Below are 25,800 nucleotides of genomic sequence, written 5' to 3' on the forward strand. Positions count from 1 at the left end.
CGCTCTCTATTCAGAATGCATGGGGATATGCCTGATCAGTTCTTTTCCGGTATAGAGCCCCTGTGACGGAACTCTATACCGGAAATGAAAAACGCTAGGGTGAAAGTACCCTTATAGTGGCAGTGCAGTGTAATTACAACTTACTCTCCCAAAAGCTGTAATTACACTGCACTGCCGCCACAATGGAGACGACTTGCAGGTAAAATTTGAAGAGGACGCAACGCTTGCACGAGAGCCATGACCCATTCAAACAACTGATCAGCAGAGGTGACTAAGGGTACATTCGCAATTTTGCGGAACGGATGCGGACCCATTCATTTCTGTGGGGCCACAAAAGATGTGGACAGCACACCGTTGCTCTGTGCCGCGGCCCCGCAAAAAAAAATAAAACATGTCCTATTCTTGTCCACAATTGCGCACAAGAATAGGCATTTTCTATGATAGCCACAGCATATGCGGTCTGCAAATTGCGGAACGCACATGGGCCGGTAAAACACAACGGATCCGCAAAACGCGATGTTCCTGTGAATGTAGCCTAACCCTAAGGATAGGTCATGAATATTATACCCCTTTAATTTTTACACTGCAATGGATCTAAATTAGGTTTTCATGTGTTACAATATGTAAAGAAAAGAATACATATCAGTAGCAGGCATGACATTAAATACGCACACACACACTATATATATATATATATATATATATATATACACTGCTAGTAGGTATACCTTTCGGATATACATCCCTCAGTCCCCAATTCTTTCTTCACCAGTATTGTACTAGTAGGGTGGGCTATCTCCTTCCCTTGTTATTATAGGATGAGCTCATTTTCCACCCACCCTTTCCCTTGGGACTCCTATCTGTGATTGGCCGTGTACCCTGAGAAGCATAGTAACAATGCTTATGTGCAAATTGATTCATTCCAGAATATCCTGGAAAACGTAGAGCCTGTCTTGTCAGTCAGTACCTGTGTAAATGCTGCACTGGGCCTGATGCGGGGGGATGCTTCTGCAGTGGGGGGGGGGGGGAATCTCTTTAGCAATATTTTTTCATATTAGCCTTGTTGTTCTCAATCATTTCATCCTGTCAGATGTTTGTCTGTGCTTCAGGAAAAAATGTCTAGGATTTGATGTCACCTGGCAGGAAACACCAGAAAGGCAGCAGTGGAGCTGTAATGGATTTAACAGGTTATTTTATACCATTTCTAAAAAAAAATCTTGGACAGCCTCATAAACAAATTTTTTTTTTTTTTTTGCCCAATGCAAATCTACAAAACTGTTCATAAAATGAATGTGGTCTGCTTAAAGGGGTATTCAATTGTTAGTGTATGGCTCAGAGTGAGTTAAAAATTAAAACGCCATACTCACCCATCCTTAAAACCAGGGGGGTGCTCCTTATGTGAGAAACAATTAAGGCCCCTTTACACGTGATGACAATCGGGGAAATTATTCAGAAGGAGCATTCCTAGGAAATGCTGTTTCCCGAAAATTGTCCCGTGTAAAGGTGCCGCCAATCACCCTTATGAATGAGCAAACACTTGTTCATCTGGTGAAGGTGTCAATGATGCGGTCACCTAAGTCATCGTTTCTGGGCAGCACAGAACTTGGGCAGGCTGTCCTCTGCTGGATTTCCTTGATGCATGTGTGAAAGTCTTCCTTGTGAAATTGTGCTGGTCTTGTTCTTCTACACAGCACCTGATCTCAGCACAGCACCTGATCTCAATAGTCTGAGCCACTCATAAAACAGTGCTTGGATTTTAAACCACCTCAGAACTTTAGACATGTGCATGTTAGGGTACTTTCACACTAGCGTTATTCTTTTCCGGCGCTGAGTTCTGTCCTAGGGGCTCAATACCGGAAAAGAACTGATCAGTTTTATCCTAATGCATTCTGAATGGAGAGTAATCCGTTCAGGATGCATCAGGATGTCTTCAGTTCAGTCTTTTTGACTTTTCAGGACGGAGATAATACAGCAGCATGCTGCGGTTTTATCTCCGGCCAAAATTACGGAACACTTGCCTGAATACTGGATCAGGCATTTTTTCCCATAGGAATGTATTAGTGCCGGATCCGTCAAGACTGAAAAAAAGGTGATAAAAATAAATGCCGGATCCGTTTTTCCGGATGACACCGGATAGACGGATCCGGCATTTCAATGCATTTGTAAGACAGATCAGGATCCTGATCCGTCTTACAAATGCCATCAGTTGGCATACGTTTTGCCGGATCCGGTAGGCAGTTCCGGCGACGGAACTGCTTGCCGGATCACTCTGCCGCAAGTGTGAAAGTAGCCTAAGGTCGCGTTCACATATGTGATGTGATCTCCGGCAGTCTGTTCCAGTGGAGGAGCAGACTGCCAGAGTTCACTGTATCGGGCATAGCCGGATACCACTGTGAACTGCTGAATCCCCATTCACTGAAATGACATCCGGCGGGGATCCGGCCGCTTTCCACCGGAACAGCGCATATGTGAACCCTGCCTAAAGCTGGCAGATTAGATTAAGGTTCCTGCACACGGGTTGGATTTATATGCCATGATTTAGTGATGGATATTTCCATGTATCTGCTGCAAATTCGCAGCAAAATCCACAAGTGTTACATACAGATTTTGCGGCGGATTTACTGTGCGTTTCACCCCTCACATTGAAAGGAGTGAAACCCACAGTGACGTCATGCATGGAGACGTCACCGCTGCAGCCAGCCATTGGCTGCGTCTCCACATGACCCCAGTCAAACAGAAAGTATACCAGAAGGAACAGGAGAGCTACGGCAGGGGACCAAAGGAGCAGGGACCTAGTTGCCAGGGTCTGCCTGATAGGCCCCCATAGTTGGACAACCCCTTTAAGTGAAGATGAATAGTGAAATATTATAGTGGGTGTTATGAGAATGTTGAATTTAGTGATGTGTGAGTAAATGAAGTTGACTGTATGACTAATAGGATTGTTTTACAATTGGCTGCTTTGTTTTGAACGCCTTGTCTTGGTTCTTAATTAGAGTGAAGTTCCAGATTAAGAGCTGGCTCACATAAAAGGTTAGGGAATTAGATAAATAGCAGTTCCTAACAGGTCGTTTTGAAGACAACTCCTGTCCACCATATGACCTACTAGTGACCAACACTGTATTCCAGAATGGAGAACCACTATGGTGGTCACAGGTGGTCCATGCACTACATCAACAGGCAGTTATTTGAATGGGCAACATTAAAAATTGGGAAAATGTATATATATGTCTTTCCACAGTGATAACAGCGGATCCACTGAGGTTGGAGAAGCTGGTCCCACAGTGATCAGCAGATCATAAGGCCGACATCTTTGTGAAGCTGTAGGGCAGCTACCTGACTGCAGAGACATGTAGGGATCTGCTCCTAGTTTGGCATCTTGATATGTGATCGTTTTTCGCTAAAAGCACTGTCAATGACATCGGCTTCACATGTTTTATGGTATAAACTGCGAGCGCCTTCAACATAGGCCTCATTTACACGGCGATATTCAGTTTTTTTCCACAAAAAAAAGCATACTTTTCTTTGTGTATTCCATTTGTTGTACTTATATCGTGCGCATGGATCGTAAATTTGTGCGTGTCCTCATTGAAATGTACGGTTAGCAACGGATAGCACACTGAAGAAAAAATGGGGGGGGGGGGGGGGGGGGGTGAGTCAGATATATACCCTGTGGTGCGTTAGTTTTTTCTGCCTTTGGTCCCCAGAAATATTCCTTTGGTCTGATAAGGTGTCCTGCTAGTGGTGTACCATTAGGCCTCTTTCACACAACCGTGTTTTTTTTCCGTTTACGGGCCGTTTTTTCCGTTCCGCATACGGTCCGTATACGGAACCATTCATTTTAATGGTTCCGCAAAAAAAAACGGAATATGTTCCGTATGCATTCCATTTCCGTATTTTTGTTTTTCCGTTCCGTTAAAAGATAGAACACGTCCTATTATTGCCCGCAAATCACGTTCCGTGGCTCCATTCAAGTCAATGGGTCCACACAAAAAAGGAACACATACGGAAATGCATCCGTATGTCTTCCGTATCCATTCTGTTTTTGCGGAACCATCTATTGAAAATGTTATGCCCAGACCAATTTTTTCTATGTTATTACTGTATATGCCGTACGGAAAAACGTAATGGAAAAACTGAACCACAACGGAAACAAAAAACGGATCCGGAAAAAACAGCCCGCAAAACACTGAAAAAGCCATACGGTCGTGCGAAAGAGGCCTTAATGAGGCAAAGTAGGGCAGTGTTTCTTTGACTGCGGGGAGGTGGCAGCATTTTGGCACATATGTCGGTCATTCATGCACTTTGGGAGGCACAGTGCCACCTTTCATATCAGGCAGAAGCTAAAGGCATCAGTGACTATGATAGTGCAGTGACATTAACTTCACCCAAGAAGTGCCAGCCTTTAGTCTTTGAATTTCGTTAGCTGCCTTTACTTTATTATATTTTAAATAAGTCATGTAAGATACAGTTTCTTACTGTGCTTGGAACGGAAAATGGTATCTGTTTAGCCGATTTAAAAATAACATAATGTGATTCTTACCATCATTTTCATTACCACAAAACTTTTCATCCCTATGTCAAGTCAGGTCGCAGTGGGGTACGGCAGTGGGATTAAGGTTTTACCCCAAAAAACACCACACCACACAGAACTTGCGGAAACACATACTGTTTACCTAGTAACATGGCTTTGATAGCACATGTCCTTCCTGGTAGGCCGCAGCCTGCTTTTGCCGGCTAGGCCTCTGCTCGTAGGGCACGCTTGCATGCTCCCCCTGGCTCCTTAAGGGCCTGTGCATTTCCTAATTTTCACCAGCCAATGTCTGAAAACCTAGGGGTACTTCAGGCATCTTCCCCAGTGGGAGAGTGAGCAATAGTTGTCTAGCTTGCTAGTTTCCTGTGAAGGTGCGCTGTATTCGTTTGTCTGCCCGTTAACTGGATTCTGACTCTCCACTGCCTGACTTTTGCCTGACCTCTGTACTGATCCTTTGCTGCCTATTCTGACCTCGGCCTGCTTACTGTATTGCACATACTCTACCTGCCCTGACCTCAGCCTGTCCCTGACCAAAATTGTGCCTAACCCCTCGCTGACCCATACCGGTGTCTTTGATCCCCATGGGTCAGCTGTCAACCACACAGGGACTACTTCAGCAGGCAGCGGCCTGGTGCCCCCCTGCAGTAAAGTCCAGATCCCTATATAGTGGTTAAAGAGTGACGGGACTGCAAGGATAATGCTCTTAGGGTTAGTCCATAGTCAAATCTTCTGGGTGACACAGTAGTTCCACACCCACTGCAGTAACACAATTATGGGTCAGTGGGATCAGTACGTGCTGTGGTTGTCCTTCAGTAGGGGTTAGTGTTTTTCACTCAGGTTCTTACAAGTATAAAATTAAACATTTTAAATGTAAGCTCTCATTCACAGTCTTAAGGGTGTGTCTTGGATCGCCTGATTATGGAGCACGGATTCTTATGTCATTATGAAGAGCATGTATTCATGGTTTAATTTTTAAGTACGTCTAATATTTATCTGCATTCAGCTTAACACACATCACAAATCTTTTTAGAAACCTAACATGAAAGACCCTCAGCCAGCCTGCAGCAGTTTCTCTGTGACAGTTACTGGTTTTTATGGGTTTGTGCAGTCTGCATCTTTTATATGTGGTGCGTATGCAATCCTTCTGTGTGTCCTTCACTTCTACATCAATGAATTTGCTTTTAATGGAATGCAGATAATGGAGGCTCTTATCTCCCCTCCCCCACTCTCCTACTCTCCAGGGTCTCCTTTCTCTTCCACTCATCTTGATAACTGTCAGTGTTGCACTGCCCCCATCATCACTGGACATTGTCTATATCCTGTAGTGCCCCACCTATGTTTTAATTCTAGTGAAACTTCTAATGCCCAACTTGGTTACCAGTTTCCACTCTATGGCTGGTATTGTGCTTTCTTTTCTTTATCCTCTCTCCCAGTGTAGTGCTTTTCCAGGCCATGTCTCCTGCTGGGTCCCATGATCCCATCACAAGGACCCCAGGAGCCTGAGGCGCAAGGTTTGAATATATGTCATTACCATGTGTGCAGCTTGAACTAACACCTCCCAGGCTGCAGCATTAACCCTCGTTTCAGAGTTGTAATACTTGGCTACAATGGAATTATCTACTTTGGAACCTTAAAACATCCCTAAGATGAAGAATAACCCAATTTAAATTAATGCAAGGCTTTTTGATGGCCACCATTGGAGCTATAGATTGACAATTTCAAGGGATTTTAGTGAAATAAAAATAATATATACGGTCATTTCCAACATTTATTATTATTATTTATTATTGAAGTCCCATTCCATGGCACTGTACACATGAAAAGGGTGTGCGTACATAATACCAAACTGAATTGTAATAAGCATGAAGAAGAGGAGGTACAAAGTAGTACAGAGGGAGAGAGGAGGAGAGGGTTTTCAGGTCTCTTTTGAAGGATTCCACAGTAGGTGAGAGTCTGATATGTTGGGGTAGAGAGATATAGAGTATGGGGGATTCACGGGAGTAATCTTGGAGATGATTGTGGGAAGAGTAGGTAAGATCAGAGTAGAGAAGTAGATCTTGTGAGGATTGGAGATTACGTGTGGGAAGGTACCAGGTGATCAGATCATAGAGGTATAGAAGGGACAGGTTGTGGATGGCCTTGTATGTCATAGTAAGTGTTTTGTATTGGATTCTCTGGGCAAAGGGGAGCCAGTGAAGGGACTGGCAGAGAGAAGAGACAGAGGAATAATGTGGGGAGAGGTACATTAGTCGGCAGCAGAGTTCAGGATAGATTAGAGGGGTGCGAGGGTGCTAGATGGGAGGCCACAGAGGAGGATGTTTCAGTAGTCTAGGCAGGAGATGATGAGGGCATGTACAAGCATGTACAAGCACTCCTGGTTGAGGAATGAGCAGATCCCAGAGATGTTTTGGAGTTGGAGGAGGCAGGAGGTGGAAAGGGCTTGGATGTGCGGTTTGAAGGACAGTTGTTATGGATAATGATGCTTTTAGGCCAACATCTCCTAGCACAAACAACTCTTCCAAATGTCCTAAGAAAGCTGTTTTCCTCCACTGCAGTATGGGAGAAGGATGGTGACAGCCTCATATCAGTGCTACTTTGTGTTCGAAGAATACTAAATATGCTTGACAATGGTGAATAAGCATCAAGTCCAACGAGTATATATTGAGGTATCTAAAAGGTTTGGACTGGGAGAATATTTGACTTTTTTGTTTGCTTTTAGTTTATTATCTTATGTTTAGGTTTGTCTTTATTCGATGTGTATTCCCCCTCCTGTTTTTCCTTATCCTTTGTTTTCAAGAGGGTAAGGCCTCATGCACACGACTGTTCCGTTTTTTGCGGTCTGCAAATTGCTGATCCGCAAAACACGGAAGCCGCCCGTGTGCCTTCGGCAATTTGCGGAACAGAACAGGCGGCCCATTGTAGAAATGCCTATTCTTGTCCGCAAAACGGACAAGAATAGAACATGTTATATTTTTTTGCGGGGCCACGGAACGGAGCAACGGATGCGGACAGCACACAGAGTGCTGTCCGCATCTTTTGTGGCCCCATTGAAGTGAATCGGTCCGCACCCGACTGCGGCTCGGATGCGCACCAGAACAACGGTCGTGTGCATGAGGTCTAAGGTGATGGAATTTGTCTGGTCCGTGAAGCAAATCTAGAAACTTTAGTATTACTGAACAGTTGCTACCCCAGCTATGTGGATGGGAAGACCCCAGTGCAGGGCCCCAGTGTTGGGTTTATAGTAAAATGAAGATATGTGTATTCTGCAGATTTGCAGTACCACCTTATGTTAGCACATTTTGTTCCATATACAAAACATTTGGATTCACCTGTCTGTTAACAGCGTTCCAGGAAATTTTTCACATGCTTATGACATTTCTACATTTCCTTTATTTGATATTTCTTTCATCCTGTGTAGCACATACTGCTTAAAGGGATCTAATCAGGTTCATGCTGCCTGAACTAGAGACAGCATGAAATCCCTACAAAGTCTATCATGACAGGGAGCTATTAACTGTCTTATGCCAGAAGTCTGACATTTTGCGAAAGTCGCATTTTGCACAAAAGTTTGCATCACTTTTGCAGCGTCCCAGCACTTTTGTCAGTTTAAAAAAAACTGGGCGGGTGATTACAGGGCCCAACAGATTTATTATTATTTTTTGCCGACGTATTCTAGAGCACTTTACAGACATTGGCCCACATTTCCGAATTTGAGTACGCGTAGACATTATTGTAAACTCTTGTGCATCTTGGCACAGTTTTAACACAATTTGGCATGACTCGTTTTATAGAAATCCTCTGCACCTAGCTCACCAAGAAGACATGGCTTAGCAGGAAAGGTCTACGATGCCAATATTTGTGCCAATATTATGCCACAATTCACAATAGTTGGTATGAAGTTAAACAAAGGTGTCTATTTCTGCACCACAATTGTTATCCTGCCTAAGCCATTGTGATAAATCTGGTGCAGCAACAAAAAAGAAAAAAAAGAAAAAAAGAGCTAAAAACATAATCATTTAACAATGTGTAGTTTATTGGGATTTTAGAGTATAGACAGAGCCCAAAACCAGAAAAAGGCCTCATGCACACGACCGTTGTTGTGTTCCGTTCCGCAAAATGGGGTTCCGTGATCCGTTTCCGTTTTTGTTTCCGTGTGTCTTCCTTTATTTTTGGAGGATCACCAGACATGAAGGAAAGTAAAAAAAAGTCTAAGTCAAGTTTGCCATGCAAATGATAGGAAAAAAACGGACGCGGTTGACAACCTTGTATGCCTCCACGTTTTTTCACGGTCCCATTGACTTGAATGGGTCCGCGAACCGTTTTCCGTAAAAAAAATAGGACAGGTTATATTTTTTGGACGGACTGGAACCACGGACGCGGATGACAAACGATGCATTAGCCGAGTTTTCAGCGGACCCATTGAAAGTCAATGGGTCCACAGAAAATCACGAACAACGGACACGGAATAAAACAACGGTCGTGTGCATGAGGCCAAATAGTGAAGAATCTAACCCAATGGCGAACATCAGGGTATACACCAGGTATAGAACATGAAAGATACTGCGTGGTCCACGAGATATATACAAGAGATGACTGAAAGCCTAACCAAGAATACATTGAATTGATGAGACCTAACTGAAAATAATCTGGTGCAGGTCTAGATAGTCTGTCTCATTATCATCACTCTGGTACCATATTACACTGCAGTTTTTCCGCACAAAATCCACACGGAACAAAAAACATGCGTAATCCGCCCCTACCTAGGGTTTCATGCTGCCTGGATGACAAGTTCCCTTTAATATTTATGATGATATGAGGGTGATGTCATTATAGAGGGGAGCAGGTGGCAAGACTAAGTAAGTAGCTCGTTAAAGAAGGAGGGGTCTAGCAGAAGGTTGTAAAACATGAGGAGTAAGAACTAAAGATAATGCAGCTGGGGCAATAAAAAAGAGAGCTAAAAGAATGTCCATGAATATGCTGGATGTCACAAGCACCTTCATTTTCTTTTTTGTTTGTCTGGATGATGTTTTGTGAAGAATCAAGTCGGTTTTGGTTATGATAAAATATAAGTTGCATACAGATATCACAACAGTTCAGATTTCTTCAGTAAATCGAAATGTTGATCTCAGAAGAAAATCGTCAATAAAAGTATAATTGTATTGATTTGGGTGAAAATGAATTCTATATGCATAATCATTTTAGTTAGCAATGGTCTGGTTGTTGCATGTAAAGGGACACCACTGAATACTGACTACTATAATGTTTATGATCAATTTTGTACTAGATCTGTTCCAGTACCTAAAAAAGTCCTAATTAATTAGTGCTCGTGCACATGACATATCTATTTTGCGGTCCACAAGTTGGACACATCCCAACTTTTTTTCCCAACTTCTCTAGAAATGTCCTATCCTTGTCTGCAAAATGGACAAGAATAGGACATGTTCTGTCTTTTTTGCGGGGCCCGCAAAACGGACATGCGGATGCAAACAGCACGTAGTGTGAAGCATTAAAATGAATGGGTCTGCATCCGATCCGCAAAAAATGGTGAACAGAACAGATGCTCCAGAATTGTTATTACATGGGGAATGCAAGTAGTTACTAAGAAAGACGCGTTAGGAAAAGTGACAGGTCCTCTTTAAGTATCTTCCATATAATTAATATTGGATCTGCACAATATTTATTCAGACAGCAGATCACTGATATGAAGAGTGACGAGTGGCATTTAACAATGTTTTTACCCCACCGTTGTGGCATAAAAAAGTTGCGCATTATGGTGCACGCCATATTTGCACCATAATATGTGACTGTTTGAGCTCCTCACCACTTTTCTCAAAGGTTGACAAAAGGAGGTAGGGCTTATCTGAAGAGTCAGGCTTAGTACAGCCCACCCGATTTTACTATAACTTACACCAGAAACTGGCGTAAGTTATATTACCAAAATAGATCAGCAACAACAAAGTATAATAGATAAATGCATGATTTTATTATAACCAACACAATACACATGATTGACATAACACCATAAATAAAAACATAGTTAAAAACCAAACAGGCTGGTGGTGCGTGGTCGGCCGACCATTCCATAAAGTGCAAGTGCAAAAAGGGTCAGATCAGCCAAATGTTTAATACACCATGCTATATTGCCAGCAGGTATAGGCACATGTGATGCAATTTAGAGTACACGGTGGGTGTCCAACAATGTATATGTGGAGACCACATGCAGTGTTCAAGACATGTGCACTTAGAAATGTATATGCATCAACATGAGTTAATACCAATAACAATACAGTAAAGCTATGCTGTAAAAGTAACAATGAGTGTTAGTACTGACCACACAAAGTCCACAGCAAGCACCACCAGGGGTGATGGCTAAACTGGCAGTGGTGCTTCATATAAGTATGGCACGAATCACAATGCAGGTGAAAACAAAGGGCGTTCATTGCCCCGGAGATTTAAACAAAGATTCAGTTAGATAATGATAGATTGAGTAATCATTAGCTATCCATCTCACCTGTGTATTGAAACGGATGCCGCTCACTATATGGCGCCTGAATCCCTGCCCATGTGCACCGCGGGCGCAAGCACACCACCCGGTCTGGAAGAGGAGGACCACGCACAATTGCGTGATCCGCGTTGTCATGGAGCAACGGGATGCACTCTCACCCCGGCGCATGCGCAGAAGACCAGGCGCACCGCGGCCGCCCTGTTGGATGAGAGAGTGGAAGCTGGAAATAATGTGGGGGCGCAACAACATACATTGGACCGATATGATTAGTAACTGGTCCCCATGGGGTGTGTCCCACAATGGGACAATGCATATTACAAAAGCAGAATGAAATAGAGTTAATATATACAAAGTGTAAATAAGCATAAATAAACATCATGATCCACATAATCAGTTATGAACTGTATATTGAATAGTTGATCAAAGAATGCATGATTTACCTAAAGCATATTGATAATGGAGAGTTTGTTGTGAGTTTAGTTTGTATAATGAACCCTAAGGTATCAATTGATGCCATAAGCAAGGCACGTGTATATATAGATACGTGATAAAGAGTGCCAGTGACGATTACTGCTACATAATAACATGCAAACAAATGAAAAAAATGGTGTGGTGTTAAACAGGCAGGAAGTGCTCAAACCCACATGCGGTTGTGCATATATATACAGGGGAGCAAATCCTGCACTTGTGGCCCGTTGCTAATGGAGATCCCCAGCAAAAATGCATACGGTGGAGGATGCCTGCGGCGGACCACAAGTACCACAATAGACATCCTACACAAGATAGCAATTATGTGGATGTGATAATCAATATAACAATATAATAATAGCAAAGACAGGTGCACTCTGCGGTCTTACTAAACCCTCAAACTGATGATAAAATTTAGAGATTAGCCAACATATCCCACTAGGGGGACATGTCTGAGCCCGAGCACCGCGCCACGGTTTCTCAAGTAGCTCGGGTCCTAACACTCACCTACCTGAGCCGTATGGGCAACAGGAGCCAGTGGGCAAATTACAGGAGCGTAAAGGTCCGACTCACAGCTCACCAGTTACCTCCAGCATGTAACCATGCTAGCAATGGGAGGAGGGAGGAGTCTGCGACATGTCCCCATAGTGGGATATGTTGGCTAATCTCTCAATTTTATCATCAGTTTGAGGGCTTAGTAAGTCTGCAAAGTGCACCTGTCTTTGCTATTATTAGATTGTTACATAATAACATGAACATATTGAATTAATATTATACAATATAAATCAAAACTACAAAAATTGATAATAAAACCAAATACTGTATGAATGCAATAATCATAATAAAAAGTGTGTGAATGGCTATAGAATTCATATGTAGTAATTAAAAATGAATAATGAAAAGAATAATCATGGTAAAAATAAAAAAAATAAAAAAGTGTATAAGTGGGTGTAAAATTCATATGTGATAGTTCAGAATAAGTGGTGAAGAGAATGATCATGGTAAAACTGAAAAACAAAAAAAGGAAAAAAGAAAAAAGAGAAAAAAGGAAAAAAAGGGGTAGGGAAGAAAAACAAAACTGAAGTGGACTGTGTAATGAAATAAAGTGGTAATGAAATTAATAATTTATAAAAAATATTGCAGCATATATCTGCATGTGGTTACAACACGTGCAATGGAAAACGAATAATAAGACAATAAAGAGAAAACAGAAAATAGTGATGTAGAAAGGAGTGTGGTGCACAGAAAGTGAGGTGAACATACACGAGGGGAAAAGGATGAGTGTGAACCAAAGCAACAGTGAACCAAAATGGGTGGAGCACCCACAATGTTAAATACATGACGCGTGACAAAATATGATGCACTGAACATACCCAGTGACACAAAACACAAAAAAAAAATACAACTGGTTACTAACCATCATTCCGTCGTCCATGGCTTTACGTAGGTCCTCGAACTGCATGCGTTTCAATTGGTTTATATTTATTTTTGTCTGTTTTTACTTGTACTTCACTTTTCACCTTCTTAGTCTCACCTCATTATATGGAATGATGGTTAGTAACCGGTTGTATATTTTTTTTTGTGTTTTGTGTCACTGGGTATGTTCAGTGCATCATATTTTGTCACGCGTCATGTATTTAACATTGTGGGTGCTCCACCCATTTTGGTTCACTGTTGCTTTAGTTCACACTCATCCTTTTCCCCTCGTGTATGTTCACCTCACTTTCTGTGCACCACACTCCTTTCTACATCACTATTTTCTGTTTTCTCTTTATTGTCTTATTATTCGTTTTCCATTGCACATATTGTAACCACATGCAGATATATGCTGCAATATTTTTTATAAATTATCCATTTCCTTACCACTTTATTTCATTACATAAACACAGTCCACTTCAGTTTTGTTTTTCTTCCCTACCCCTTTTTTCCCCTTTTTCTTTTTTCCTTTTTTCCTTTTTTTGTTTTTCATTCTGAACTATCCCATATGAATTTTACACCCACTTATACACTTTTTTTTGTTTTTTTGTTTTACCATGATTATTCTTTTCATTATTCATTTTTAATTACTACATATGAATTCTATAGCCATTCACACAGTATTTGGTTTTATCAATTTTGTAGTTTTGATTTATAATGTATAACATTAATTCAATATGTTCATGTTATTATGTAGCAGTAATCATCACTGGCACTCTTTATCACGTATCTATATATACACGTGCCTTGCTTATGGCATCAATTGATACCTCAGGGTTCATTATACAAACTAAACTCACAACAAACTCTCCATTATCAATATGCTTTAGGTAAATCATGCATTCTTTGATCAGCGATTCAATATACAGTTCATAACTGATTATGTGGATCATGATGTTTATTTATGCTTATTTACACTTTGTATATATTAACTCTATTTCATTCTGCTTTTGTAATATGCATTGTCCCATTGTGGGACACACCCCATGGGGACCAGTTACTAATCATATCGGTCCAATGTATGTTGTTGCGCCCCCACATAATTTCCAGCTTCCACTCCCTCATCCAACAGGGCGGCCACGGTGCACCTGGTCTTCTACGTATGAGCCGGGGTGCGAGTGCATCCCGTTGCTCCATGACAACGCAGATCATGCACTTGTGCGTGGTCCTCCTCTTCCGGACCAGGTGGCGCGCTTGCGCCCGCGGTGCACATGGGCAGGGATTCAGGCGCCATATAGTGAGCAGCATCCGTTTCAATATACTGGTGAGACGGATAGCTAATGATTACTCAATCTATCATTATCTAACTGAATCTTTGTTTAAGGGTCCATTCACACGTCCGTTGTTTCTTTCCTGATCTGTTCCGTTTTTTGCGGAACAGATCTGGACCAGATCTGGACCCATTCATTTTCAATGAGTCCTGAAAAAAAACGGACAGCTCAATGTCTGAGTTTTTTTCAGGACCCATTGAAAATGAATGGGTCCAGATCTGGTCCAGATCTGTTCCGCAAAAAACGTAACAGATCAGGAAAGAAACAACGGACGTGTGAATGGACCCTAAATCTCGGGGCAATGAACGCCCTTTGTTTTCACCTGCATTGTGATTCGTGCCATACTTATATGAAGCACCACTGCCAGTTTAGCCATCACCCCTGGTGGTGCTTGCTGTGGACTTTGTGTGGTCAGTACTAACACTCATTGTTACTTTTACAGCATAGCTTTACTGTATTGTTATTGGTATTAACTCATGTTGATGCATATACATTTCTAAGTGCACATGTCTTGAACACTGCATGTGGTCTCCACATATACATTGTTGGACACCCACCGTGTACTCTAAATTGCATCACATGTGCCTATACCTGCTGGCAATATAGCATGGTGTATTAAACATTTGGCTGATCTGACCCTTTTTGCACTTGCACTTTATGGAATGGTCGGCCGACCACGCACCACCAGCCTGTTTGGTTTTTAACTATGTTTTTATTTATGGTGTTATGTCAATCATGTGTATTGTGTTGGTTATAATAAAATCATGCATTTATCTATTATACTTTGTTGTTGCTCATCTATTTTGGCAATATGGTGAGGATCCATATATCCTTATAGGAGTTTGTAGCTTTTTTATATATGGGTTTAGTACATTCATTTGGGAATTAGCTTTGGTTTCTCATTGGCGTAAGTTATAGTTCAGGTGTATGCTAACCCCTGCCTGGCATAGATTTGAGCTTCTAGCAGGGCAGAGACGTGACTAAACAGAGGTCAGTACTGATAATGCCACGATTAAATGATCATCATAGGGTATAGGATCAATCCGAAGCTCTAACACGGCTAGCAAAGGGGAATAAATTCAGCGGTTAGCAAGACTACAACTCCCAGCATACAAAACTAGGCTGTTCTTGGAATTCCCCCTAGAAGTGAATGGAGCATGCTGGGAGTTGTAGTCTCACAACAGCTGGAGTGCCGGAGATTGCTGACCCCTGGACCAATTTATTAAGAGGCAGTCTGGCACTGATTGGACAGTGTCACAGTGTGTAGGGAACCACTCCAACTGGTAATACCCCGCTGTCAATTTCTATATGAATTTCCAGGAGGAATAGCAGAGGAACGGTACAACATTGAGTTCTGCAAAAAGATACTCTAGTATTCTTATTTCAGGGCGAGCACAAGTATCTAGACAATCACTCCCCTGCAATGGGGATTATTTCTCCCTTTGCCCACAGATAATCGCCCTGATGTGGAATTGTCAGGAATGTTAGTCGGACACCCACCACCCAGAGCGGTGAATAGGTTAATAGGCCCATGGGGAGCAGGAGGCACGCTGCCATTGTGACCCAGTGACCACCGATGCGCTCTTACTGATGAATGGAAGCCATTTTTTACATTAACACAATGAACCCTTTATTAGATAAGCATATTGGCGGCAGATTCTTCTGCATCTGTTTTGCATTAAAAACAGTTTATAAAAAAAAAAGCATATTGTTGGTTATTACATAATTATTCCACCATTAATCAGGATTTTCTTGCATGTAGTGGGAGTTTTTTTAAAATAATTTATTTTCTATAATATCCGAATGCCAATAGATGTAATAAACTCCTGTCTGTGAGTTCTATGGGGGAGATTTATCAAAACTGCTGTAAAGGAAAACTGGCCCAGTTGCCCATAGCAACCAATCAGATTCCACGTTTCATTTTTCGTAGCTCCTTTTTAAAATGAAAGGTGGAAGCTGATTGGTTGTTATGGGCAACTAAGCCAGTTCTACTTTACACCACTTCTGTTAAATCTCCCCCTGTGAGTTCAAGGTGAATGAAACCCCCGCCTCATACCTTTTGGCATGTCAAGTTATTGTTGTTGGTGCCAGTCTCACTTTCCTGTTTCATTATTGTTTCCAGGATTACTGAATCCCAAAGTCAGCAGGACAGACTGCAGATGATAGCGGTAAGTTCGATTTGCGGTTGTATACAAAATTAGAATTTAGTAACTAAAAATAGGTGTGGGCACGCTTCTGACTGTGGTCGCTGACAGGCTGCGGTTGACATGTAGTTCCATCATGTAGCCTGCAGGTGTCACTGCTGCTTCACTTCTTCATGATCAGCAGTTCTGAGGGCACGGCCACACAGAGATTTCTGGAGGAGGCCTTGAGGCAGATCTGCCTGCAGTCAGAAGTGGATTAGAAAGAAATCGGAAATATAAAGGAAGGATTTATACTTCTCCTTCCTGGTGAATCAACTTCTGGCTTTGGCTGAACTCCTACAAGCAGATCGGCCTCAAAACTTCCTCCAAAAAACCCATAGGCTGACTGCACATATTGCGGATGGTTTTTCTGCACAGCGTAGTAAGCACCAGCAAAGGGAATGAGATTGCACAGATCTCCTGTACACTTTGCGGTTGTTTTCCTTGAGGGATCACTGTATTTGTACCTGCGGTCCTTTGATTGTAGTGCAGTGTATTATGCCTGCATTTCTGTGTAAGGCCTCTTGCACACGACCGTATTTTTCAGTACTTTGCGGTCTGTTTTTCACTGATCCGTTGTTCTTTTTTTTTGTTTCTGTTGTGTTTCCGTTCCGTATTTCCGCAAAAACATCTCTGTGTGGTTTCCGTATGCGATCCGTTTTTTGCGGATCCCAAACGGAAACATAAAATTTGTAATCATTACTGTAATGTACTGTAATGTTTGTAAACAGTAAACACATGGGCAAAGTGGGCATGGATCCACAAAATACGGATGACATATGGATGTGCTCCGTATGCACTCCGTATTTTTTGCGGACCCATTGACTTGAATGGAACGACGGAACGTTATTTGCGGACAATAATAGGACAAGTTCTATCTTTTAGTGGAACGGATTTACGGAAACGGAGTACATTCCGTTCTCTTTGCGGAATCATTGAAATGAATGGTTCCGCATACGGACCGCAAATGGAAGCCGCAAAAATGGAACGGAAACAGGAAAAAAATACGTTCGCATGCAAGAGGCCTACGGCTGTGCTCACATTTTCGGCGTGATTTTATGTTCTGGTTTAGGAAATAAAAAATGAAAAGAAATGCTTTATCAGACTTATTGTGAACACCACTGACTATAATAATAATGGGGTCCATCGAGTTTCTATTCTGGTTTCCATCATTCTGCTGGACCAATGCATACAGCGGTATTAGTCCGGTGTTTTTCCCGAATCTGCAGTGGAGGCTCCTAACAAACCGAGCCTTAGGCCTCATACACACAACCATATCTATTTTTCAGTCTGCAAATGGCAGATCTGCAAAATACAGATACCATCCATGTTGTTGTGCGGACCCATTGACTTCAATAGGTCCGTAGCATTTTGCAGCCAAGTATAGGACATGTTCTATCTTTTTGCTGAACTGACATATGGAAAGCACATGGATAATCTGTATGCTTTTTGCATCTGTATGTCAGTTCCACAAAAAGACAGAATGGGCAAGATTTATCATTAGCTCAAGTCAGAATAATGGAGAGAAAAAGTCGCAGATTTTTGCGCAATCGCTAAAACTGCGCACAAATTTGCAACTTTTTTCTGCTCTGCACTATGGTCGCCAGTTTTCTGAAAGTGGGCGTGTTTTCCTATGTAAATTAATCTCTAGACAGATTTACTATTGGGACTATTAAAAGTCGCAAAAAAGTCGCAAAAAAATGCGCAATTTCACTCCAGTGAGGACCATGCTTATCTTATGCGACTTTTTAATAGAACATGCAACTTTTTCGTAAAGACGTGCGACTTTTGTAAAGCTGCTTACTGACAGATAAACTGCTACCGTCAAACCACATTTATTACAGTCTTAAAGGGCCAATCATAAATCTGACTTGGCTAAAACTGACTTTAGCCATATGTGAAAGTGGAGTGAGCTGTCAGAGTAATGATAAATCTGGCCCAGTATGTGTGCAAAATGCAGACTACTGACCTATTGAAGTTAATGGGACAGCCTAATAGATTACCTGTCAGTTTATTACAGACACTAATGGTTTGGTAGACTGGGTATCAGCAATCAGCAGATCTCAATGTGAAGTCCCCCAGAGGAACTAAAAATAATCAAAGTTTTAGGCCTCATGCACACAAACATATTTTGTTTCCATGTCCGTTCCATTTCAATGGGTCCGCAAAAAATTGCGGACAGCACACCGTGTGTCCATTCCGTGGCCCCGCAAAACAAAATATAACATGTCATTCTCTTGTCTGTTTTGCGGACAAGGATAGGCATTGTTACAATGGATCCGCAAAAAAAACGGATGCCATACGGACATCATCTGTTTTTTTTGCGGATACGCAATTTGCGGACCGCAATACACATACAGTTGTGTGCATGTAGCCTAATACTGTTTAAAAAAAGGTGTCCACTCCACAGTAAAAAAGTGAACAACCTGTATAGTAAGGTTAAAGAGGACCTGTCACTTCTTCAGATGTGCTTGTTTTATAAAATAATTTAATTTACCATGAGAGACTACTTCTGAAACATCCTTTTTTATAACACTAAGGCTACATGCACACAAACGTTTTATGTTTCAGTGTCCGTTCAGTTTTTTTTGCAGATAGGATGCAGACCCATTTATTTCAATGGGTCCGCAAAAAATTCGGACAGCACACCGTGTGCTGTCCACATCAGTATGTCCGTTCCGTAGCCCCACTAAAAAAATAGAACATGTCCTATCCTTGACCATTTAAGGCTACTTTCATACTTGCGTCAGAGGATTCCGGCAGTCAGAGGATTCCGGCAATCTGGACGCAAACGGATGCATTTGTCAGACGGATCCGGATGCGGATCCGTCTGACAAATGCATTGAAATACTGGATCCGTTTCTCCGGTGTCATCCGGAAAAACGGATCCAGTATTTTTTTTCCCCCACAGATTTAAAGGTCTGCGCAATGGAAAGTAATGCCGATTCCGGCAAGTGTTCAGGATTTTTGGCCGGGGAGAAAAATACAGCATGCTGCAGTATTTTCTCCGGCCAAAAAACTTAAGAGGGACTGAACTGATACATCCTGAACGGAATGCTCTCCCTTCAGAATGCATTAGGATAAAACTGATCAGTTGTTTTCCAGTATTGAGCCCCAGGACGGAACTCAATACCGGAAAACTTTAACGCTAGTGTGAAAGTACCGGCATTGTTACAATGGATCCGCAAAAAAAAACGGATGGCATACAGATGTCATCCGTTTTTGTTTGAGGATCCACAATTTGCGGACCGCAAAAGACATACGGTTGTGTATATGTAGCCTTATCGTGTTCTTCTGGGTGTCACATAGGCCCGTCACTGCCCACACAACCTTGAATGTGACTCGAAGGGGTTGATCAGCTTCTCAGACACACTGTCAGATACACCTTTGTCAGGCAGCCTCTCGGCATAGTTGCCGTGCTGCGGTCAGATCTCCGTCGCTCCCCGGACTTTCGGCAGCACACGTGTGCACACTGTAGTACAGATCCGGCAGCCTGTTCCCTTGCCGGAACAGCCTGCCGGAAAAGGTAAATGTCGATGTGAAGCTGACCTTACCTGTCCAGTTTAGAGACTAGCTTCTGAGCTATTTATATTATGAGAAGCTGCACAAATCTCTCTGTACGTTTGCTACAATGTTTCAGTCTGGAGACCAAAAATAAAGCCTATTTGAAAGTTGTAGAACTTTTTATTTACGCACTAATATAACAAAGCTGGAAAAATCTGGTCTGCGATTTATAGCTGTAGCAAGCATCTTGACCGGCATGAAGTGCTACAGAGTTAGGGTCCTTGCAGACGAGCGTTCCTCCCGCAGAGTGTCCGCATTGCAGCATCCGGCCTGACCTACCGGGGGTCACATAGCATTATATTGATTTATGATGCTATAGTCAGGTCCATAAATATTGGGACATCGCACAATTCTAAATTTTTTGGCTCTATACACCACCACAATGGATTTGACATGAAACAAACAAGATGTGCTTTAACTGCAGACTGTCAGCTTTAATTTGAGGGTATTTACATCCAAATCAGGTGAACGGTGTAGTAATTACAACAGTTTGCATATGTGCCTCCCACTTGTTAAGGGACCAAAAGTAATGGGACAATTGGCTTCTCAGCTGTTCCATGGCCAGGTGTGTGTTATTCCCTCATCTTAATTACAATGAGCAGATTGAAGGTCCAGCGTTCATTTCAAGTGTGCTTTTTGCATTTGGAATCATGTTGCTGTCAACTCTCAAGATGAGATCCAAAGAGCTGTCACTATCAGTGAAGCAAGCCATCATTAGGCTGAAAAAAAAAAAAAACATCAGAGAGATAGCAAAAACGTTAGGCGTGGCCAAAATAACTGTTTGGGACATTCTTAAAAAGAAGGAACGCACCGGTGAGCTCAGCAACACCAAAAGACCCGAAAGACCACGGAAAACAACTGTGGTGGATGACCGAAGAATTCTTTCCCTGGTGAAGAAAACACCCTTCACAACAGTTGGCCAGATCAAGAACACTCTCCAGGAGGTAGGTGTATGTGTGTCAAAGTCAACAATCAAGAGAAGACTTCACCAGAGTGAATACAGAGGGTTCACCACAAGATGTAAACTATTGGTGAGCCTCAAAAACAGGAAGGCCAGATTAGAGTTTGCCAAACGACATCTAAAAAAGCCTTCACAATTCTGGAACAACATCCTATGGACAGATAAGACCAAGATCAACTTGTACCAAAGTGATGGGAAGAGAAGAGTATGGAGAAGGAAAGGAACTGCTCATGATCCTAAGCATACCACCTCATCAGTGAAGCATGGTGGTGGTAGTGTCATGGCGTGGGCATGTATGGCTGCCAATGGAACTGGTTCTCTTGTATTTATTGATGGTGTGACTGCTGACAAAAGCAGCAGGATGAATTCTGAAGTGTTTCAGGCAATATTATCTGCCCATATTCAGCCAAATGCTTCAGAACTTATTGGACGGCGCTTCACAGTGCAGATGGACAATGACCCAAAGCATACTGCAAAAGCAACCAAAGAGTTTTTTAAGGGAAAGAAGTGGAATGTTATGCAATGGCCAAGTCAATCACCTGACCTAAATCCGATTGAGCATGCATTTCACTTGCTGAAGACAAAACTGAAGGGAAAATGCCCCAAGAACAAGCAGGAACTGAAGACAGTTGCAGTAGATGCCTGGCAGAGCATTACCAGGGATGAAACTTAGCGTCTGGTGATGTCTATGCGTTCCAGAATTGACTGCAAAGGATTTGGAACCCAAGTATTAAAAAGTGAAAGTTTGATTTATGATTATTATTACGTCCCATTACTTTTGGTTCCTTAACAAGTGGAAGGCACATATGCAAACTGTTGTAATTTCTACACCGTTCACCTGATTTGGATGTAAATACCCTCAAATTAAAGCTGACAGTCTGCAGTTAAAGCATATCTTGTTCGTTTCATTTCAAACCCATTGTGGTGGTGGATAGAGCCAAAAATGTTAGAATTGTGTCGATGTCCCAATATTTATGGACCTCACAGTATGTAACCCTTACAGTTCTTGAATGTATTGGATAACACTGACACCATTATGCCAGTGTTATCCAGAACATTCCAGAACTGTAAGGGTTACATAGCATCATAAATCATCATAATGCCATGTGACCCCCCTGGCAACACTGGGAGGTCAGGCCGGGAGCTGCGATGCGGACTCGCTGCGGGAGGAACGCTCGTCTGCAAGGGGCCTTATGCTAGTGCGCCTAGCCTGTTTGTGTAGCACCGTAGTCATAGCAAAGCAATGGCTGCACAAATAGCGCGTCACGCCGATAGAATGTTCAGCACATTAAATAAGCGTAATATGCGGAAGGTTCATTTGGTGCCTTCTGCATCTGTACATCATATTGCAAGTCTCCTCTAACTGATGACGTTACTGTTTGAGAGATGTATTTGTTACCAGCGCCTACACAGCCCAGTCATCGATGTGTCATATGTGATCCTTTGAATGTAAAAGTATGAAAATCACTTCACTGAATCATGATAGAACATGATGGCATTTATGCTATGTATTCATTTTTTCCTTCAGGAAAAAAGACGGCGTCAGGTAGAAATTGAAAACAGAAGACGTCAACTAGAAGATGATAGAAGACAGTTGCAGCACCTCAAAGTGAGTTTTTCCTTACATTTGTATGTCTTGTTATTTTATGGAAGGAGAGCACATGATAGACAGGACCATCAGGATAACAAGCGGGAATCTAGGTAGGCATAACAACTTATGGGCAGTGAAAAATGATGCACATGGTCCCCACCGAATCTATAAGCCGGACTGAAGTATACAGTAAAGAAGCAGAAGAAGAAGGAATTTTGGAGTGGCGCTACCTAAGCAGACAGTATGATCTTAATATTAGAAGCTTGATACTTTATTATAGTTGTCTCTGCAACGTGTTTCAGGGCCGTAGCGGTTCATCAGGCCGTACACAGCATCAGTAAATGTAAACTGATGTTGTGTATTGCCTGAAAAAAGGACCAGTACAGCCCCAAAACGCTTTGCAGAGACAACTGTAATAAAGTATTAAGCTGCTTATATCAAGATTGTACTGTCTACTGAGGTAGGACCACTCCAGACTTCTCTCTTCTTCTTCTTCTGCTCCTCTACTTGCATTATGATACTGTGCTTTGAGTCAGTATTTACAAGCTGCTGTTTCTTTCGACACACCCATACAAATGCTTGGCCATAGACTTAGGGAGGAGAGAATAAGTTGCTGCCAGGCACCTCTGGTGGTGGATTATTGTATCTTTCTTAGGCCTCATGCACACGACCGTTTTTTTTTTAGGTCCGCAAAAACGGGGTCCGTAGATCCGTGATCCGTGACCGTTTTTTCGTCCGTGGGTCTTCCTTGATTTTTGGAGGATCCACGGACATGAAAAAAAGTAGTTTTGGTGTCCGCCTGGCCGTGCGGACCCAAACGGATCCGTCCTGACTTACAATGCAAGTCAATGGGGACGGATCCGTTTGACGTTGACACAATATGGTGCAATTGCAAACGGATCCGTCCCCCATTGACTTTCAATGTAAAGTCAGGAGTCCCTATTATACCATCGGATCGGAGTTTTCTCCAATCCGATGGTATATTTTAACTTGAAGAGTCCCCATCACCATGGGAACGCCTCTATGTTAGAATATACTGTCGGATATGAGTTAGATCGTGAAACTCAGATCCGACAGTATATTCTAACACAGAGGCGTTCCCATGGTGATGGGGACGCTTCAAGTTAGAATATACTAAGAACTGTGTACATGACTGCCCCCTGCTGCCTGGCAGCACCCGATCTCTTACAGGGGGTTATGATCTGCACAATTAACCCCTCAGGTGCCGCACCTGAGGGGGGTTAATTGTGCGTATCATAATCCCCTGTAAGAGATCAGGGGCTGCCAGGCAGAAGGGGGCAGACCCCCCTCGGCCCCCCCTCCCTCCCTCTATTGTATTAATTTCATTGGTGGCCAGTGTGCGGCCCCCCCGGCCCCCCTCCCTCCCTCTATTGTAATATTTTCATTGGTGGCACAGTGTGCGGACCCCCCCTCCCTCCCTCTATTGTATTATTTTCATTGGTGGCCAGTGTGCGGCCCCCCTCCCTCCCTCTATTGTATTATTTTCATTGGTGGCCAGTGTGCGCTCCCCCCGGCCCCCCCCTCCCTCCCTCTATTGTATTATTTTCATTGGTGGCACAGTGTGCGGCCTCCCCTCTCCCCCCCCCCCCCCCGTTCATTGGTGGCAGCGGAGAGTTCCGATCGTAGTCCCAGTTTAATCGCTGGGGCTCCGATCGGTAACCATGGCAACCAGGACGCTACTGCAGTCCTGGTTGCCATGGTTACTTAGCAATATTAGAAGCATCATACTTACCTGCTGCGCTGTCTGTGACCGGCCAGGAGCTCCTCCTACTGGTAAGTGACAGGTCTGTGCGGCGCATTGCTTAATGATCTGTCACTTACCAGTAGGAGGAGCTCCCGGCCGGTCACAGACAGCGCAGCAGTTAAGTATGATGCTTCTAATATTGCTAAGTAACCATGGCAACCAGAACTGCAGTAGCGTCCTGGTTGCCATGGTTACCGATCGGAGCCCCAGCGATTAAACTGGGACTCCGATCAGAACTCTCCGCTGCCACCAATGATCGGGGGGGAGAGGGGAGGCCGAACACTGTGCTACCAATGAAAATAATACAATAGAGGGAGGGAGGGGGGGCCGCACACTGTGCCACCAATGAAAATAATACAATAGAGGGAGGGAGGGGGGCCGCACTGGCCACCAATGAAATTAAAACTGGGGAGGGAGGGGGGTCTGCCCCCTGCTGCCTGGCAGCCCCTGATCTCTTATAGGGGGGTATTATATGCACAATTAACCCTTTAGGTGGAGCACCTGAGGGGTTAATTGTGCGGATCACAGCCCCCTGTAAGAGATCGGGTGCTGCCAGGCAGCAGGGGGCAGTCATGTACACAGTTCGTAGTATATTCTAACTAGAAGCGTCCCCATCACTATGGGAACACCTCTGTGTTAGAATATACTGTCGGATATGAGTTTTCACTTCGTGAAAACTCAGCTCTGATAAAGCTTTTATGCAGACGGATCTTCGGATCCGTCTGTATGAAAGTAACCTACGGCCACGGATCATGGATGCGGATGCCAATCTTGTGTGCATCCGTGTTCTTTCACGGACCCATTGACTTGAATGGGTCCGTGAACCGTTGTCCGTCCAAAAAATAGGACAGGTCATATTTTTTGGACGGACAGGGAACACGGATCACGGCCGCTGATGAACAACGGTGCATTTTCCGAGTTTTCAATGAGCCCATTGAAAGTCAATGGGTCCGCAGAAAATCACGGAAAAGTGAACAACGGCCACGGATGCACACAACGGTCGTGTGCATGAGGCCTAAAGAACAAAAAATTAAGGAGTTTTGAAATCCAACATCTGCCATTATGGTGTGGGATTCAGGCCATCATACACGTTAAGTGGTCGGATGGTCCCTCAGAATTTGGTGGGTTTGGCCTACATTCATCAAATGTGTATGGCTAGCTTAAACACAGAAATAGCTTCAGTTCAAGTATGGATGGCATGTATCATTTGGCTGATGGTTGTAACTTCAACCCTCCCCCCATACACATGCATGTACCGCTTAGCCGAACAATCATGATCTCATATTAGGGACAGGGCAATAAGCTATAAATGTGCCAATTACCTAATAATCTTCATTTTGACTTCTTGATGATGGCTTCTTGCTAGACATATAAGAGGTATTTATACAGTGATGAACTACTGACCTCCCTTAAAGCAGGGCTAAAACAAATAACAAACAAAATAGATGTCAGTAAGTAAGGCCTCTTTCACACTTGCGTTGTTGG

At 43.0% G+C, this 25,800-nt stretch overlaps 1 protein-coding gene across 3 annotated transcripts in view; it reads left to right on the forward strand.

Annotated features, from left to right (window-relative positions):
- The window catches only part of PALM (paralemmin), a 95,585-nt gene that overhangs the window by 35,684 nt on the left and 34,101 nt on the right, over positions 1-25,800 (forward strand). For all 3 annotated transcript variants that reach the window (XM_040417522.1, XM_040417521.1, XM_040417520.1), the window contains exons 2-3: positions 16,374-16,419; positions 22,488-22,568. In XM_040417522.1, the coding sequence (XP_040273456.1) occupies positions 16,374-16,419; positions 22,488-22,568 (127 nt within the window). The remainder of the gene's footprint in view (positions 1-16,373; positions 16,420-22,487; positions 22,569-25,800) is intronic.

Source organism: Bufo bufo, chromosome 2 (genome assembly GCF_905171765.1).
Source record: "Bufo bufo chromosome 2, aBufBuf1.1, whole genome shotgun sequence".
Classification (NCBI taxonomy): Eukaryota; Metazoa; Chordata; class Amphibia; order Anura; family Bufonidae; genus Bufo; species Bufo bufo.